Source organism: Chlorocebus sabaeus, chromosome 27, assembly GCF_047675955.1.
Source record: "Chlorocebus sabaeus isolate Y175 chromosome 27, mChlSab1.0.hap1, whole genome shotgun sequence".
NCBI lineage: Eukaryota > Metazoa > Chordata > Mammalia > Primates > Cercopithecidae > Chlorocebus > Chlorocebus sabaeus.
The window spans coordinates 8,636,667-8,653,493 of record NC_132930.1 but is presented as its reverse complement, the minus strand read 5'-3'; the positions used below and the strand labels follow the sequence as shown (position 1 = coordinate 8,653,493).

At 35.7% G+C, this 16,827-nt stretch overlaps 1 protein-coding gene across 2 annotated transcripts in view; it reads left to right on the top strand.

The window, feature by feature from the left end:
• The window catches only part of SLC30A9 (solute carrier family 30 member 9), a 109,113-nt gene extending 93,390 nt beyond the window's left edge, over positions 1-15,723 (top strand). The window contains exons 16-18 of one of the 2 annotated variants that reach the window (XM_008017529.3): positions 1,303-1,432; positions 4,159-4,272; positions 11,327-15,723. In XM_008017529.3, the coding sequence (XP_008015720.1) occupies positions 1,303-1,432; positions 4,159-4,272; positions 11,327-11,371 (289 nt within the window). In that variant the 3' untranslated portion in view covers positions 11,372-15,723. The remainder of the gene's footprint in view (positions 1-1,302; positions 1,433-4,158; positions 4,273-11,326) is intronic. The other variant, XM_038008588.2, reaches the window with a different exon arrangement.
• Positions 15,724-16,827: the final 1,104 nt, after the last annotated feature.

Here is a 16,827-nt window from a genome sequence, read left to right as displayed (position 1 = left end):
GAGTCTTACTTAGGCTTGCTTTTCTAGTAGATCTCTATGTCCTCAGAATTCAGAGTGTTTTGGTATTTCTTATATAGCTGTACAGAAAAGATCTTACAGTGATCACTGTAGAAAGAAGAGAATTTCTCAACAGTTTCTAGGGAAGATTGAATCCTGAGGGTTAGAGCAGGAGGAATGAAAAGTAGCTATGCTTGAGTATCTGCTTTCCTGTCTGGGAGGCAGAAGGGTATGATGCAAAGACTACTGGGCTTGGATATCTGAGGAGCTGGGCTGGGGAGTCCTAGTCTGCTGTTTACTAGCTGAATTACCTTGAGCAAGTCACTTATGCCCCTCTGGGATGGTTTTATCATCTGTAAAATAAAGATGTCACCCTATCCACTTATGAAAGCCATTGATTAAATGCCTGCCTTATAGTTCGTACTATATTAAACATTTTATATATGTATTAGCTCATTATTCCTCACATCAGTCCCATGTGGCAGTTACTATTAACCTCATTCTAATAGAGAACTTCACAGCGTTGTATGAAGACTTTTAAAGAAGCTAGTGAACATATAATTGGTTAATGTACTCTAAAACACCATTATAAATTAAAACAAATTTTTATATGGCATTTAGGAAATTGTTAAGTGGATATATGGGGGCAAAAGCTTATGAGATAACATGATATTTTAGAAAAGTGATTTAGAGTTAATGAATATATATATAATAATTATTATTTTTATTATTTTTTTTTGAGACAGAGTCTCACTCTGTTGCCCAGGCTGGAGTGCAGTGGCACAATCTGGGCTCACTGCAACCTCTGCCTCCCGGGTTCAAGTGATTCTCCTGCCTCAGCCTCTCTAGTAGCTGGGATTACAGGCATGCACCCCCACGCCTGGCTAATTTTTGTAGTTTTAGTAGAGACAGAGTTTGTTGGCCAGGCTGGTCTCAAACTCCTGACCTCAGGTGATCCTCCTGCCTCGGTCTCCCAAAGTGGTGGGATTACAGGCATGAGCCACTGCGCCCGGCAGAGTTAATGAATTTTTAATACACAAGCTTTATAACTCATATGTGTAAATTACCGTAAAATAATATTCGTTAAGTTTGCACCTTTGTGTGATATCATGCCAAAAAAAAGTTAAATGGACAGGCCTTAGAAAATGATAGGTGGTACTTAATGGTGAATGCTCTGAAGCCGTCTTAGTCCATTCTCGTAACTAGTGGGGAAAAAACCAATAATTCAAGCCTTTGTGCTATTAAAGTATATATATATGTGTATGTATGTATAAATAAATTTATATGCATTGTTATTGATTGCAGGGCAATTCATGATGTTAAAGCCACAGATCTGGGATTAGGTAAAGTAAGATTTAAGGCAGAAGTAGATTTTGATGGGCGAGTTGTTACAAGATCATATTTGGAAAAACAAGATTTTGACCAAATGTTACAAGTAAGTTTATTTATCATTTTCTTACATAACTGAGAGTTAGAAAAATACTTTTAAGGTAAACAAAATGAAATTATAGATCTTAAAGACACTTTAGCTCTCAACTTCTTAGGTACCAAAATGTAACAGAGACCTTTATATTTACTATGGAGGGGTGCAGAGGAGACAGCAGCAGATCAAACTTACTATTAAGTGCTTGCTATGTGCATTTAATCTTTTTAAATCTAATTTACCCTCAACCACCCTGTTATTTCAACAATGAAATAACATTTTTATTTTAACATATATAGAAATTGAGACACAGAGAAATTAACTAACTTGCCTGAAATTGTAGTGCCGTAGAGATGGAGTCATATATGAATTTAAATCTGCCTGACTCCAGAATCAATTTTTTATTAAGAATAGTTTAAAAGAGAATTTATAAAAGAGAATATAATGAACAGCACAGATGTTACCACTTGTCCCTGTCAAATCTTAACATTTTGCTTGCAGTGTGTTTGCTTAAGGTCTTAAAAAAAGAAATCATTGCAAAAACAGTTCAAGCCCCCATTTTCTCTTTCTAGATCTTATTCTTCTTCCATCCTAGAATTAAACATTATGCTGAACTTGGTACTTGTCTTTTCCATTCAGATTTTTATACTTTTCAGCATTTTTTAGTATAATGTGTAACATTTTGAATGTTTAAAAATTGGTATAAATGGTACCTTACTGTATGCATCTCTACAATTTGCATAGCAACATATTTTTTAGATTCGTCCCTGTTAATTTATACATCTCTAGTCAATTTTTCATTGTTAGAGTATTTCATCCTATGAATATACTGTGATTTATTTATTTTTTCTCCAGTTGATAGACATTTGTATTACTATTAGAAACAATGCCATGGCCGGGCTCCGTGGCTCACGCCTGTAATCCCAGCACTTTGGGAGGCTGAGGTGGGCGGATCACAAGGTCAAGAGATTGAGATTGAGACCATCCTGGCCCACATGGTGAAACACCGTCTCTACTAAAAAGACAAAAATTATCTGGGCATGGTGGTGCATGCCTGTAGTCCCAGCTACTCAGCAGGCTGAGGCAGGAGAATCGCTTGAACCTGGGAGGCAGAGGTTGCAGTGAGCCGAGATCGCGCCACTGCACTCCAGCCTGGGTGACAGAGCGAGACTCCATCAAAGAAAAAAAAAGAAAGAAAGAAAGAAACAATGCCATGATTGTATTCTCACATGTTTCCTTGTTCACATATATGAAAGTTTCTTTAGTATGGTATATATATAGATAGCTTTAAATAGGTGAGCCATTGGGTATACTTATCTTCAGCTTGCCTGGGTCTTACCAAATTATTTTCCAAAGTGTGTCAATTTAACTTCCATCATTGCATATCAAAGTTCTTGCTTCATATTCTTACAATTGTATTGATAGAGTTATTAAATTTTTGCCAGTTTCATAGGTGTGAAATTGTATCTTGTTCTAATTTTATTTCTTGGAGCACTGAGGTTAATAAACATTGAAGTTCACTGACCAGTGGGATTTCTTCTACATTGCTCCCTGATTTTTCTTTCTATTTTTGTTTTATTTTTTTTTTTTGAGACGGAGTCTCGCTGTGTCGCCCAGGCTGGAGTGCCATGACCCAATCTCGGCTCACTGCAAGCTCCTCCTCCCGGGTTCACGCCATTCTCCTGCCTCAGCCTCCCGAGTAGCTGGGACTACAGGTGCCCACCACCACGCCTGGATAATTTTTTGTATTTTTAGTAGAGACGGGATTTCACCATGTTAGCCAGGATGGTCTTGATCTCCTGACCTCGTGATCCGCCCGCTTCAGCCTCCCAAAGTGCTGGGATTACGGGCGTGAGCCACCACACCGGGCCTGATTTTCCATGTTTTAAGTTCATTTGTATTCCACTTATAGATTTGAAAACTCTTGATTTGATTGTGTTGTATTATTATTTTTTGATAAGAGTCTTGCTCTGTCGCCCAGGCTGTAGTGCAATGGCGCGATCTCGGCTCACTGCAACCTCTGCTTCCGGGTTCAAGCAATTCAGCCTCCCAAGTAGCTGGGATTACAGGTGCCCGCTACCACACCCGGCTAATTTTTGTATTTTTAGTAGAGACGGGGTTTCACCATCTTGTCTAGGCTTGTCTTAAACTCCTGGAAAACTCTTTATTTTTAATATCCTGGATACTAATTCTTACTTGTATATATGCAATTATTTTTTTCCAGTTTGTAGCTTCCTTTTCTTTTTGTTGTTATACAAAAGATTTAATATGATTTTTAATTTTAATGTCAGATTTGTAATCTTTTCCTCTGTGCTTTTTATTTTTTTGCATGAAAAATCCTTCCATATCCCATTATCATAAAAATATTATCTTCTCTTCTAGTAGTTTTGTGGTTTGTTTTTTACCCTTAAGTCTTTCATCCACTTCGACTATTTTAATGGTCTGAGATAGGGATTAAATTTTTTTTCTTATAGGAAAATAATTATTCTAACACTATTTATTGACTATATTATTTCCCCAGTAATTTTGTAGTGCTACCTCTATGTAGTATTGTACTCAATTTTCTTGATCTGAATTGTTTTGGAAATAGGTAATCCATTGCCCGTGGCTTAAAGTTTTAAAAATGTTCATTAAACGTAATGGTGTTTGTTATAAGGTTTTTTTTTTTTTTAAGGAGTCATCAGTGTACCACTATGGTTTTTAAAAAATTTATTTTCCTGTTTTCATTTTCTTTATAGGAAATTCAAGAAGTGAAAACTCCTGAAGAACTAGAGACCTTTATGCTTAAACATGGAGAAAATATTATTGATACTTTAGGAGCTGAAGTAGATAGACTTGAGAAGGAACTGAAAGTAAGATGTATTCATAAAAATGACATAATGATAATGGCAGCTATTTTTTTGAGTACTTAATCTACACCAGACACTAAGTGCATCCATCACATGTATGCTTTAACCCACTCATAACTCCACAATGTGTAGGTATTTATAAGCCAGAAAAGGACTGGTTTAGAGAAGTTGAATAATTTACCCTAAGAAATAGGGAAGTTGTGATTTGAACCAGATTCTTTACTTTTAACCACTATTTTATGCTGCCTGCTTAGTTTCTAAAATAGTCAAAGGATTTTTGTTGTTATTAAATAAGCATTTTGAAAGTTCCTAGAGAAAGATGAAAAGGAAACTTTAGACTCTGGTCAAAAGTTAGAAAAAATAGAATGTGTATCTTGCTTTTAGTCCATTTGAAATTCTTTTCTGTTTTTGTTTGTTTCTATTCAGTTGGAGATTATTGTAATTTATTGGTTATGTTACTGAAATACTACTTGATCTGGATCAGGTTGTCTTTTAAAATGACTCAGTGTTCTCAAATTGCCATTTATTGTCATTTGAATTCTGTTTGCAATGAATAAAAACTTGTAAATGATCTTTAATGTATATAGTTTGTTGAAGGCAGTGCTTTTTCTTCAGTTGATATTGACCATTCTTTAAATTTTGTAAAAAATGGAAGGAAAAAACTTCCATCTCTATAAGTTTTCCTTTGAGAATCTGGATATCTGATTAGATTAATACAAGTACTTCAAATAAGATTTTGTTAATATTATAGTTCATGAGCTTTATCTGACATTTTTTGAAGTTTCTAGATGAGCATTTCTCAGATATTTTGGTCTTAAGACTCTTTCATTTTTAAAAATCATTGCAGACCCCAAAGAGATTTTATTTATTTGAGTTATAGTTATTGATATTTACCAAATCATACATGAAAGTAGATAATTTTTAAAATATTTATCATTTACTTTTAAAAACATACACCTATTTAATACAGATAACTTCTTTTTTTTTAACTAAGATAGAGTCTCACTCTGTTGCCTAGGCTGGAGTGCAGTGGCACGATCTGGGCTCACTGCAACCTCTGCCTCCTGGGTTCAAGCGATTTTCCTGCCTCACTCCCGAGTAGCTGGGACTACAGGTGCCCACCATCATGCCCAGCTAATTTTTGTATTTTTAGCAGAGATGACGTTTCACCATGTTGGCCAGGCTGGTATCGAACTCCTGACCTCAAGTGATCCGCCTGTCTTGGCTTCCCAAAGTGCTGGAATTACAGGAGTGAGCCACCCCACCCGGCCACTTTTTTTTTTTTTTTTTTCCAATTGAAATGGAGTCTCGCACTGTCGCGCAGGCTGGAGTGCGGTGGCGTGATCTCAGCTCACTGCAACCTCCACCTCCCAGGTTCAAGGAATTATCCTGCCTCAGCCTCCCGAGTAGCTGGGATAACAGTCACCCACCACCATGCCTGGCTATTTTTTTTTATTTTTTATTTTTTTTTATTTTTAGTAGAGACGGGGTTTCACTGTGTTGGCCAGGCTGGTCTTGAACTCCTGACCTTGTGATTTGCCCACCCCAGCCTCCCAAAGTGCTGGGATTACAGGCGTGAGCCACCACGCCAAGCCCACATTTTTATATAAATAGTTATATTTTCCAAAATGAAAAAACGTAGTTAGAAGAGTGATATTTCACATTTTTGCAAAAGTTTTTTATGCCTGACTTAGTAGAAGACAGCTACAGTCCCATATCTGCTTCTGCCTTCTGTCGTAGTGATTTGATTGTTTGGTCGAAGAATATGAAGGAAAAGGAGAACTGTTCCTATAGCCTTTTGAGATAATTGTGATACTCTCTTTTCATATGCTACTTGTGAAGGTAGGGGGCACAGTCTACAAGACTGTCCTTCCTTCTCATACCAACTATGAGTTCAGGAGGTTCCCTAGAGCACTTCAGGTTTGATAATTCACTAGTACTCTTAGAACTCACCAAATCATGTTATACCCATTATGGTTTGGTTTATTACAGGGAAGGGATACTGATTGAAATCAGCCAACAGAAGAAGTGCATAGGGCAGGGTCCAGGAAAGTTCCAAACATGACGTTTCAGTTGTCTTTTCTCTGTAATGTACAGTATTACTCTCCTGGCAGTGAAGTTTGACAGTAGCATGACGTATTGCCAACCAGGAAGCTCATCTGAGACTTGACCAGAGATTTTATTGAGGCTCCCTAGTTGACTGCCTAAGTGGCTGACCTTTTGTCTCTAGCCCCTCTGGAGGTGGAGCAGATACTGTGTGGTCAAAGGCCCCCATCATATATCACATTGTTAGACTGTCTGGTGGCTAATGCCCCCAGATAAACAAAGATACTCTTAGGAAGGACATGTCAAGGGCCTAGAAATTCCCTCCGGGTTATGGAGAACAAAAGCCAAACCTCCCTTTGGGTAAGATTAATTCTCTACTATACACTGTTATATTAAAATCTTTTGGTCTGTCTTTATACTCTGAATGAATCCTTTACCCATGCATGATTCTATAACATTATGAATTAGTATTTTGGAAAATACTGGTTCACTGAGGTACATAGATCTTTCAGATGTTGATACATTTCTAAATATGGGTACACTCTCAGGCTGATAGGGGTGGATATGTTTTTCAACTTAAATTTTCACTTAAAAGTTTGCATTTTATCATTAGCAACAAATACTGTTATTTTCCTTGAAAGAAGACTCATTTTGTTCATTTTTTTAGAAGATGCCTGCCAAATACCCAAATTTGAATAAACCGAGTTTGTTAATCTTTCAAATAAAAATATATTCTAGATTAAAAAGCAGTTTATTCAGCTCACAACTCAAGCAATCACAGAAGTACTTTTAAATACTTTCCATTTTGTCACAGGATTTTAAAAGTAAACTCAAGGGTTGAGATTATCCTTGTAAAATGGATACATTTGCTATTTCATGAAAGACTTTTTAAAATGAAACCGACTTTTTTTCTTTTTTATGTCCAGTGTGGGACAGTAGAGACAATGACTACTGGTATGGTTCGATGCCATTTGCCTTGAATTGTGCAAATGTGCAAGCAGTTTTACCCACCATTGTTTTTATGCCATCAGGAAATGTCAGCATAGTAAAAAAAGAGCAAAGAATGTCTTAAAGTTACTATGAAAATAGTTCTGACCTTAGAGTCCCCCTAAAAAGGTCTCAGGACCCCAGCAGTCTTTGAACTGCACTTTGCGAACAACTAATGTATGTATATAAAATGTGAGACGATGGTTATTTTTCTGCAAGGTAGCACAAGATTGAATAAACTTTGCTCTTTATTTGTTTTTATTTTGCTGGCAAGGAAAATAATGGACTAAATATTTGCTTTACATTTTAGTAGATACAAGAAATCAGAAGCCAGATTTAAGAATAATCAACAAATTGGTCATTCTCACCTATATTTACTCTTATAACAATCAGACCTTATTGTTTTTGTTTAGCTAACTTTGTACTTTAACTAGAGGCTATTAAATCATTAAGAATGTTTTTGAATTATGTAAGTCTTTCAAACCAGGAAGCTAAGTATAATCCATACATTCAGGTGGAAACATCTTTGGCTAAGATAATAAAGCATAATTAATCTTAAATCAAAGGACATCTTCATAGTTGAGGTGCTAAACCAAAAGAGAATGCACGAATGTAATTGTTTTTCCTAGTCATGAAAATAAGCTGATTTTCTTTTGAAAACTAAAACTTTGTTCACTGGCATATTCCTTTATTTTTAGTATCTCATGGTTGCCTTCCAAGTTTAAATTGTAATTATTACTGGATTATTTTGGAAGGTCACACTCATTTATGTAATTCTGTACCAGTAGAGCCATCTCTGTTGAGTAATGCCATTGAGTGTTGAAATAGACTATATTTTTGGCTTAAAATTCCAGAACTTGTGGCTGGGCATGGTGGCTCATGCCTGTAATCCCAGCACTTTGGAAGGCCAAGGTGGGTGGATCAGCTGAAGTCAGGAGTTCAAGACCAGCCTGACCAATATGGTGAAACCCCGTCTCTACTAAAAATAGAAAAACTAGCCGGGCGTGGTGGCAGGCGCCTATAGTCCCAGCTACTTAGGAGGCTGAGACAGGAGAATTGCTTGAACCCAGGAGGCAGAGGTTGCAGTGAGCCGAGATAGTGCCACTGCACTTCAACCTGGGCAACAGAGCAAGACTCCATCTCAAAAAAAAAAGAAAAAAATTCTAGAACTTGTATAGTTCTTTGTAAAGGTGTTAAAAATAATAGAGACTAATTCATAGATTCCCATATTACAAGATAGGAACTACAAAATTAATATAAATATATCTTGTTATGATTTTGAAGTTCTTTGATCTGTTAAACATTTTTTTGTCCTATCTCTATATTTCAGAGTATAGATAAACCTTTCTCCTATCCCTCCATTAAGTTTTTTGTTCATGATGATTAATGGAAATTAGTTCATTGGGAGACTGCTGTAGCATTCGTAAATTCCTTATAAATAATGTCTGAATTAAATGCTCTGTTCTTTACTTTGCCTTTGTTTCTCCAGTTTCTCTTATTACATTGTTTTTAATGAATCTGCAGCATTGAAAAATAAATTATGTAATTTGGGTTTTAACTCTGTGCAAGTTTTGGAATAAAATCCTCATGGTGTGTAAAATAGCCTAATTGGTATTGAGCAATGTAAGGAATATAGTAGATTTTAAAGTATTTGTTGAATAAGTGAATGAAAATTTTATGTTGGATACCAGTTATTGATTTTCAGTTCTGTTCGATAAATACTAGTTTCTACTATACACATGATATCTTGTTAGGCAGTGAACATTGAGTTTTAAGGATATTAATCATATTTACTCATTCATTCAGCATATATTGTGTGCTTTGTATTGTGCACATTTTTACAAATTTGATTAGTTTACTCTGAAAATTTGATTTTTAAAAGCAGAGCCAATTTTTAGGGGTTTTTTTTTTAGATAAAGCTTTTATTAGTACACATTTGTTTATATCGTGCTTTTTACATAGAATAATGTCAAACTTTCAATGAACAGGTAAATTTTTCAAGTCATATTAGGATAGGTAAAGGTTGATTGGAGTAGGAAGATAAAATTTAGTTTTATTTTTGTTTGGAGAATTTTACTTTTAATTCCATATTGAGTTTACAGAGTTCTAGAGACAGGGAATGGTTTTAAATAAGGAAAAGGTTGAGAACAAAAGTGTACCCTCCTTGTTAAAAGGTCCCTGGTCATTCTCACATTAGGATCTAAGAGGAAAGTACCCCCAGGCACACTTGAACGACACTAGTTATAAGAAAAATCCCTGTGTGCACTCAATAGAGTGTTCTTGCTGGAGCAAAACTCCAGTATTCTGCCAGATTTTGCTTTTATGACTGGATGCCTTTAATACGAGTAATATGCACATGGTCCTAGGATATTACTTTTTAAGCTAGGAATTATTAATCCTAACTGAATCATTTACAGGAACTTTTCTCCCCTTGTGATTTATTTTTGCAATTTTTATAAAATAATGCACAAAGTTTATAAAGTCAAATAGAACTGAAAAGATTATAACAGAAATAACTATCACTGCCTCACCTACCTCATTACTTATATTTTAAGAGATAAAATAATCTTTAATACTTTTAGTATGTCTTTATTTACTGCCATATTTCTATATAAAAGTCTTACTGCTTCTCTTGATTTAACAGTATTTCCTCTTCGATAGGTGTGCTAATTATACACTACTTTCTGTCCTCCCTTCTCACAGTATTAATATATTACATTTTATTATATTTGTAATTCCCCTCAAGTTGATTTAGGTGCCTTTCCTTTGCGCACTCACAGGAAAAAGAAACCCCAAATCTTTACTTTGCTCTGTGGTAGCCGAGTATTGTAATTGGCTACTTAATTTACCCGTATCACTTGACTACCAAACATAAGTCCACTGAAGGCAAATACTGTTTGTTCCCAGTTGATTGTCATATACACTTCAATGCCTGGCACAGAGTAGGCATGTAATAGTAGACAGTATTGGTTGTTATTGAATTGAAGTTCCTTAAGCTAGCATATAAGATTTTTAGTAACCTGATTTCTGCCTGTCTTTCCAGCCTCATTACCAACCCTTCCCTTTTGGCAGCTTCTCTGCTAGCTATACCATAGTGCCATTACACACTTTGCAGGCTGTCTGACTTTGCTGATGTTGTGTTTTCTGTCTAGACACTCTTCATTATCTACCTGGAAGGCTCACCATATGCAGACCTAGCTTAGATATTATATCCTCATTGAAATCTTTCTAGATCCCATGAGCAAAATGGCTGTCTCATTTTTGCTCCTAGTGTTATTATTTAGTACAGTGTAATAGGAGCTTGGGGTCTGGAATCAGTCCTGGTTCCATCACTTACTAGCAGTGTGACTTCAGACAGGTTAGTTAATTTCTTCATACTTCAGTTTTCCCATAAGATGGAAATAATAATTAGGTTATTAGGCTTTTAAAACACACATACATGTGCACATGTAACACAGTACTTGATACTTGAGTAAGTACCCAATAAATGTTAACTTTTTATTATTAGCTCTTATACTTTAACTTGTAGATGGTTACTGCTATGCTTGTCTCCCTAGCTAAACTGAGCCACTTAGGGTCAGGAACAGTCTTATTTAATAATCATAGCTCTGTTTTCTGGCACAGTGCCTGGCCCAAGAATATATGGATTGTTGCTGAAGTATATAAAATGAGTGGTTGTCAATTTACTCTTTCTGATTATTATTGCTTTGCAGTGATTTTCTTTTCACCACACAAAAATGTGTATTTCCAGTGCTTTGCAATGCTTGGCATGTACTAGATCCTTAATGCATTTTTGTATTAACGAACACATGAAAAAACTTAGGAAATGTGGGACTACTTATTGTACTGTTTATATTATGTCTATTTACCTATTGATCTTTTTTTTTCTTATGCAACTGTTTTATTAGTATGCTGTAGTGAAATAGTTTGCAAATGTTTTCATTAGCTCTAATGATCAAGAGGAATAAAAAGAAACAAGATTTTATTTTGCTACAAATAATGTGGTGGTGATTTTTCTTTACAGAAACGAAATCCTGAGGTTCGACATGTAGATTTGGAGATACTGTGAGTTTGATGGAATGAATCACCTGGGTGGGGACCTTGGAAACAAGTTTGTCCGTCCACTCTACAGAGTTTCCTCCTCTCCTACACTGAAGGACTCGGTGCCATGCAGAAGCCTTTTTTTTTTAAGATGAAGGAAATATTTTATGTAAAGAGCAATTCAGCAGGACACAGAACTAAAACTACTTCTTACATCTAAGAGAGACACTACAAGTTGAATCAATTTTCAAATCATGTTTTTATGCTTCCATAGGGAACATTTTGGTTATTTAAATTGTTCATAATGTCCCATATTTCACCCGTTCAGTATATACTGTACTTTGTAATCATCTTTCTTTTTTTCACATTGGTAAAAATAAGTGGCATCCATAGGATCATGATTTTTAATTTGTTGCCAGTGAAGATTTCACTCCATCAGAATCTGCCAATCTTGAACATTCTGGCTAAGTCTTGGTATGTAGTTTTTAAACAGTCACTCCATTTCAAAGTCTGTCTTTCCTTATAGAATGTGGAAATTATTTCTCCATACTTTGTGATTTTGACCTGAGTGCTAAGAGAATCACTCTCCTTACCTAGTTATCTACAAATGTTCATTCCAGAAATGTTTAGTTACTGAATTGAATGACGACACCTCAGTATACTCTTTTAGGTCCTAGTAGTTGCCACTTTGTAAAATTTCTTTTTTCTTCTTTGCTCTTTTCCCCTTATTTGGTTTAATTTTTCTAATGTTAGGAGGTACAGTCCTAGATGTTCCCATGGGCCAGTGTGATGACTTTTTTTTAAATGAGATTCAGTACCATAATGTTTATTTACTGGGAGATAATGCATTTATAAACATTTTAAAATTCTGTAAAATGGGTTAGAAATATTTATAATTTTACAGGCAAGGACAGCATTTGACTTTTAATTTATTTAAAAGGCGGCACTACTTATGTAAATCTGAGCTGTGGGATATTTCTTGCTTTAAGAGAGACACAATCTCTCACTGAAACTCATGGTCATGATTTTGTATAATATAGTTCATAGTGTGTCTGTGAGTTTCTTCCAGTTACAAATGGGCATTTAGCATAGAATATTGACTATAACATGTAAGTAAATAGCTTTCTACTGACCCTAAGTTATCAAGGTGAAAAAACATGCAATTTAGTAATTGAAAATGTGGTGAAAAGCTACAGCTCTCATCATCAAAACAACTCATAACGTACTTTAAAATGTTCAGGTAGCAATGAGCATTGTTTATATGACAATGGCGGCTGGGTGATCTCTTTGCTGAATAAATGAGTTGTTAACATGTGGACCCAACTGCCTGTGTGAGATCTGTGTCTTAAACGTACTGAAATGGAAATTTATGAATTATTACAAATTGTAATGCTGGAAACAAAAAATAAATCCTTGGTTAAAGGGTTTGTAATGGTGATTTTTGATCTAGAAATCTCATTTACTGGAAAAATTACAAGCATTTACATTGGTGTTTTTGTGTTTTTTGGGTTTTTTTTACTGTTAGAGTATTTTGCATACTGTACATTTTAAGTGAAGTAACATTCCAGTTTTATTTTTAAGATAGAAAATTGTTTTTTTATATATATATAATTTGATATTCTATTCTTAAAGTTTCAAATTCCTTACCCCTTCTTTACAAAAAAAAAAAAAAAAAACCTTGGTTTTTTTACCCATTACGATTCACTCTATACTTTTTTCTTCTTCCTTCCCCTTTACCACTTGCCATTTGTTACTTCATGTCATTGCCATATGGGAAAGTACCAAATTATATCCAGTTTCCTCTTAGTGATATTACTCTGAGAAATTTCACAAGGCCAGACAAGAATAATTAATTCATTTTTTTACCCAAGACAACCCTCAAAGTTAATGTGCAGCAGGTATTCCAAATGGTAATTTTTTTTTAGAATTCCCTAAAAAAAGCCAGTTTCTGATACTTCTTTTTAAATCTGATTTTGGTTGAGGTCATACCATTCTTAAATAATAATTGAAGGTTTATGTTGCCATTTTTTCTAATTCTGTTTTGCACTGATAAACTTACATAAAGATTGTTTATGTAAAATAAGAAATAAAGGAGTACAACATATCAAGGAATTTGAGTATTTATGTAGAATCAGGAAATTTTTCTAGAGTCATTGAATTTTAAAATCAGAGAATTTGAGCTGGATATGGTGGCTCATGCCTGTAATCCCGGCACTTCAGGAGGCTGAGGCAGGAGGATTGCTTGAGCTCGGGAGTTCAAGACCAGCCTGGACAACACAGCGAGACCTCATCTCTACTAAAAAAAGTTAGCCGGGTGTGGTGGTGTTCACCTGTGCTAGTCCATTCTCACACTGCTATAAAGAAATACCTGAGACTGAGTAATCAAGAAAAGAGCTTTAATTGGCTCACGGTTCTGCAGACTGAACAGGAAACAGCAGCTTCTACTTCTGGGGAGGCCTCAGGAAACTTCATTCATGGTGGAAGACGAAGGGGAAGCAGTCATAGCCAGAAGAAAAGCAAGAGGTGCAGGGTAGGTGCCACTCTTGTAAACAACCAGATCTCATGAGAACTCGCTATACAGTACCCAGAGGGGAGGGTGCTGAAGTATTCATGAGAACTCTGCCCCCACGATCCAGTCACCTCCCACCAGGCCCTACCTCCAACACTGGGGATTACAATTCGGCATGAGATTTGGTGGGGACACAGATCCAAAGCATATCAGCACCTGTAGTCCCAGCTACTTAGGGGGCTGAGGTGGGAGGATCACTTGAGCCCCAGAGCTCGAGGCTGCAATGAGCTATGATCATGCCACTCCAGCCTGGATAACAGGGTGAGATCCTGTCTCAAAAAATCAGAGAATTTGGATCTCTTTCTCCAAAAATAATGCTATATTTAGTTTCTCAGGTTTCTTGTTATTTTACCAAATTAATGTTTCTTTGTATCTATTTTGGCGTATAGCATTTGAATATTAAAGCATATAAATCATTTTTAAGAAAAATATTCTCTGCAGGAGAATAATTACAAAAATAATTCTGGACAGAGAGGAGGGGCAGTCAAGGATCTATGATGGATTCCTACTTGCCCAAAATTAAAATCTAGGATTTATCAAACGTGAGGTATACAGTGGTCCCTGACTTACAATGGTTGCATTTAAGAATTTTTGAGTTTATGATGGGTTTATTGGCACATAACCTCATAAGTCAAAGAGCATCTGTACCTACTTTTAGGTTTGGTTGAGAATGGATCTCTAATTCACTGTAAGTAGCAGGCCCCAAACTATATAAGGTGGCACAGTTTTCATCATAGCAGTGGGAGGATGAGGGGTGGAGATTTTTATTTTTATTTTTTGAAACGGAGTTTCATTCTTGTTAACCAGGCTGGAGTGCAATGGCACAATCTTGGCTCACCGCAACCTCCGCCTCCCGATTCAAGTGATTCTCCTGCCTCAGCCTCCCGAGTAGCTGGGATTACAGGCATGCGCCACCACGCCCGGCTAATTTTGTATTTTTAGTTTAGACAGGGTTTCTCCATGTTGGTCAGGCTAGTCTCGAACTCCCGACCTCAGGTGATCTGCCCTCCTCGGCTTCCCAAAGTGCTGGGATTACAAGTGTGAGCCATTGCTCCTGGTAATCTGTTTTTAAGTGGACTATCCTGGAGGCCTATAGTACCCAACTCCAAAGAGGTAGGTTCCTGAACATATACTAAAGAACCCGTGAGATCAGATGGAAAAATTTTCAAAATTTTTCAAAAGCAAAGTTAATCCCTGCATACATCCCCCTACACACACACACACACATACTGCAAAGTGAATAACAAAATATCATAAGGCTTGAGTTTTTGGTATATGGCTTTCAGTGTTACCTTATCTCATAATTTAGATAATGATTTTTGCTAAAATACCATCTAAAGAGTTTCTAAGTTTTAAATCTGATGACTTTTTGAGGAAGAATGCTGGGAACTACAGAAAACTGCACAGGCATTTAGAATTTGTATTATCTTCTTGGATTGCATTTGTCGAGCTTTGGCAGCATTTCTTTTAAACGTGATGACCCCCAATTTGCCAAACTGTCAGAAGTCAGTGAAGCAAAGAATCGAATGTAAAATGTTGATTCAAAGATTGTCTCCCCTAAATCCTTCATTCCTGTCTCTGAAATGGAACTTTGGAAGGCATTTATATAGAAGATTAGTCTGATAGCCTTTATATTTGCATGTTAAGTTTACTTGCATCCTTAGACTTGGCTTTATGCAAAACGAAAATTTCATTTGTTATATTGTATTTCATCTGTCTGATTTCCCTGGCACATTAACATGGTCCTGGCCCCTCAGGATACTTTTTCCCTTAATAAATGTCATATGTAAATAAAGGCAACTCATTTATTAGTTTGGGATTTTTTTTTCCCTTGAGAAATAAATGTTGAACATAAATTCTTCTTTACCTCATGTGCTAAGAACTAAACTGTATGATCTGATATATTTTACCCTAAAAATTATGCCTATGTTTTTGAACAGAATTTGTTACTCATTCAGTGTGCCTGTTAGTTTTTAAGATTCTTTTTGGTCATATAAAACCTAACTATAATAACTCTTAATCATTTTATCATCGGTTTCAGTTTAAAGAGAATTATTAATTTTTTGGTTTTATAAAACCAGACTATAATAACTTAATCACTTTATAATCAGTTTCAGTTTAAAAAGAACTGTTATTAATATACTGTTTATTAACATATTAACTATTATTAATATGTGTTTGGTAAAACAAAATCTGGAAAGTTATATTCCTTAGTGATATATATTATCAGTACATTTTGACATAACTAGATTTTAATTCGGCTGTTTTGTTTCAAATGTGTCTACAAGAGTATATTTAGAGAAAAAAATGCAAAATATGGGAACATCAAAACCCTCAACCTAAGGCCAGCCTGCACTGTGATCTAAATTGAACTCTATACTAATCCTGTAGGAATTCCAACTGTATTTTCTTTTTCGTGAGAAACTAAACCAAAGTAATTTGGTATTTTGAGAGGGTATAATTCCCTCCCAAGATTCAAAACCTATTGAAAGTAGAACAACTACAGTTTATGATTTGCAGAGGAAAAGAAAGAATTGTATATGTCATTAAGGCCCAAAATAAAACCCTTTGAAAAGGGTTTTAAATAGACTGAAATATATACTTGTTAGTATTATAATAGCCATTAACAATATTTTGAGGTCTGTTTGCCAGGTACTGTTTTACATGTACTTTTTTTTTTTTTTTTTTTTTTTTTTTTTTTGAGACAGAGTCTTGCTCTGTGACCCAGGCTGGAGTGCAGTGGCACAATCTCAGCTCACTGCAAGCTCCACCTCCTGGGTTCATGCCATTCTCCTGTCTCAGCCTCCGGAGTACCTAGGACTACAGGCGCCCGCCACCACATCCGGCTAATTTTTTTTGTATTTTTAGTAGAGATGGGATTTCACCGTGTTAGCCAGGATGGTCTCAATCTCCTG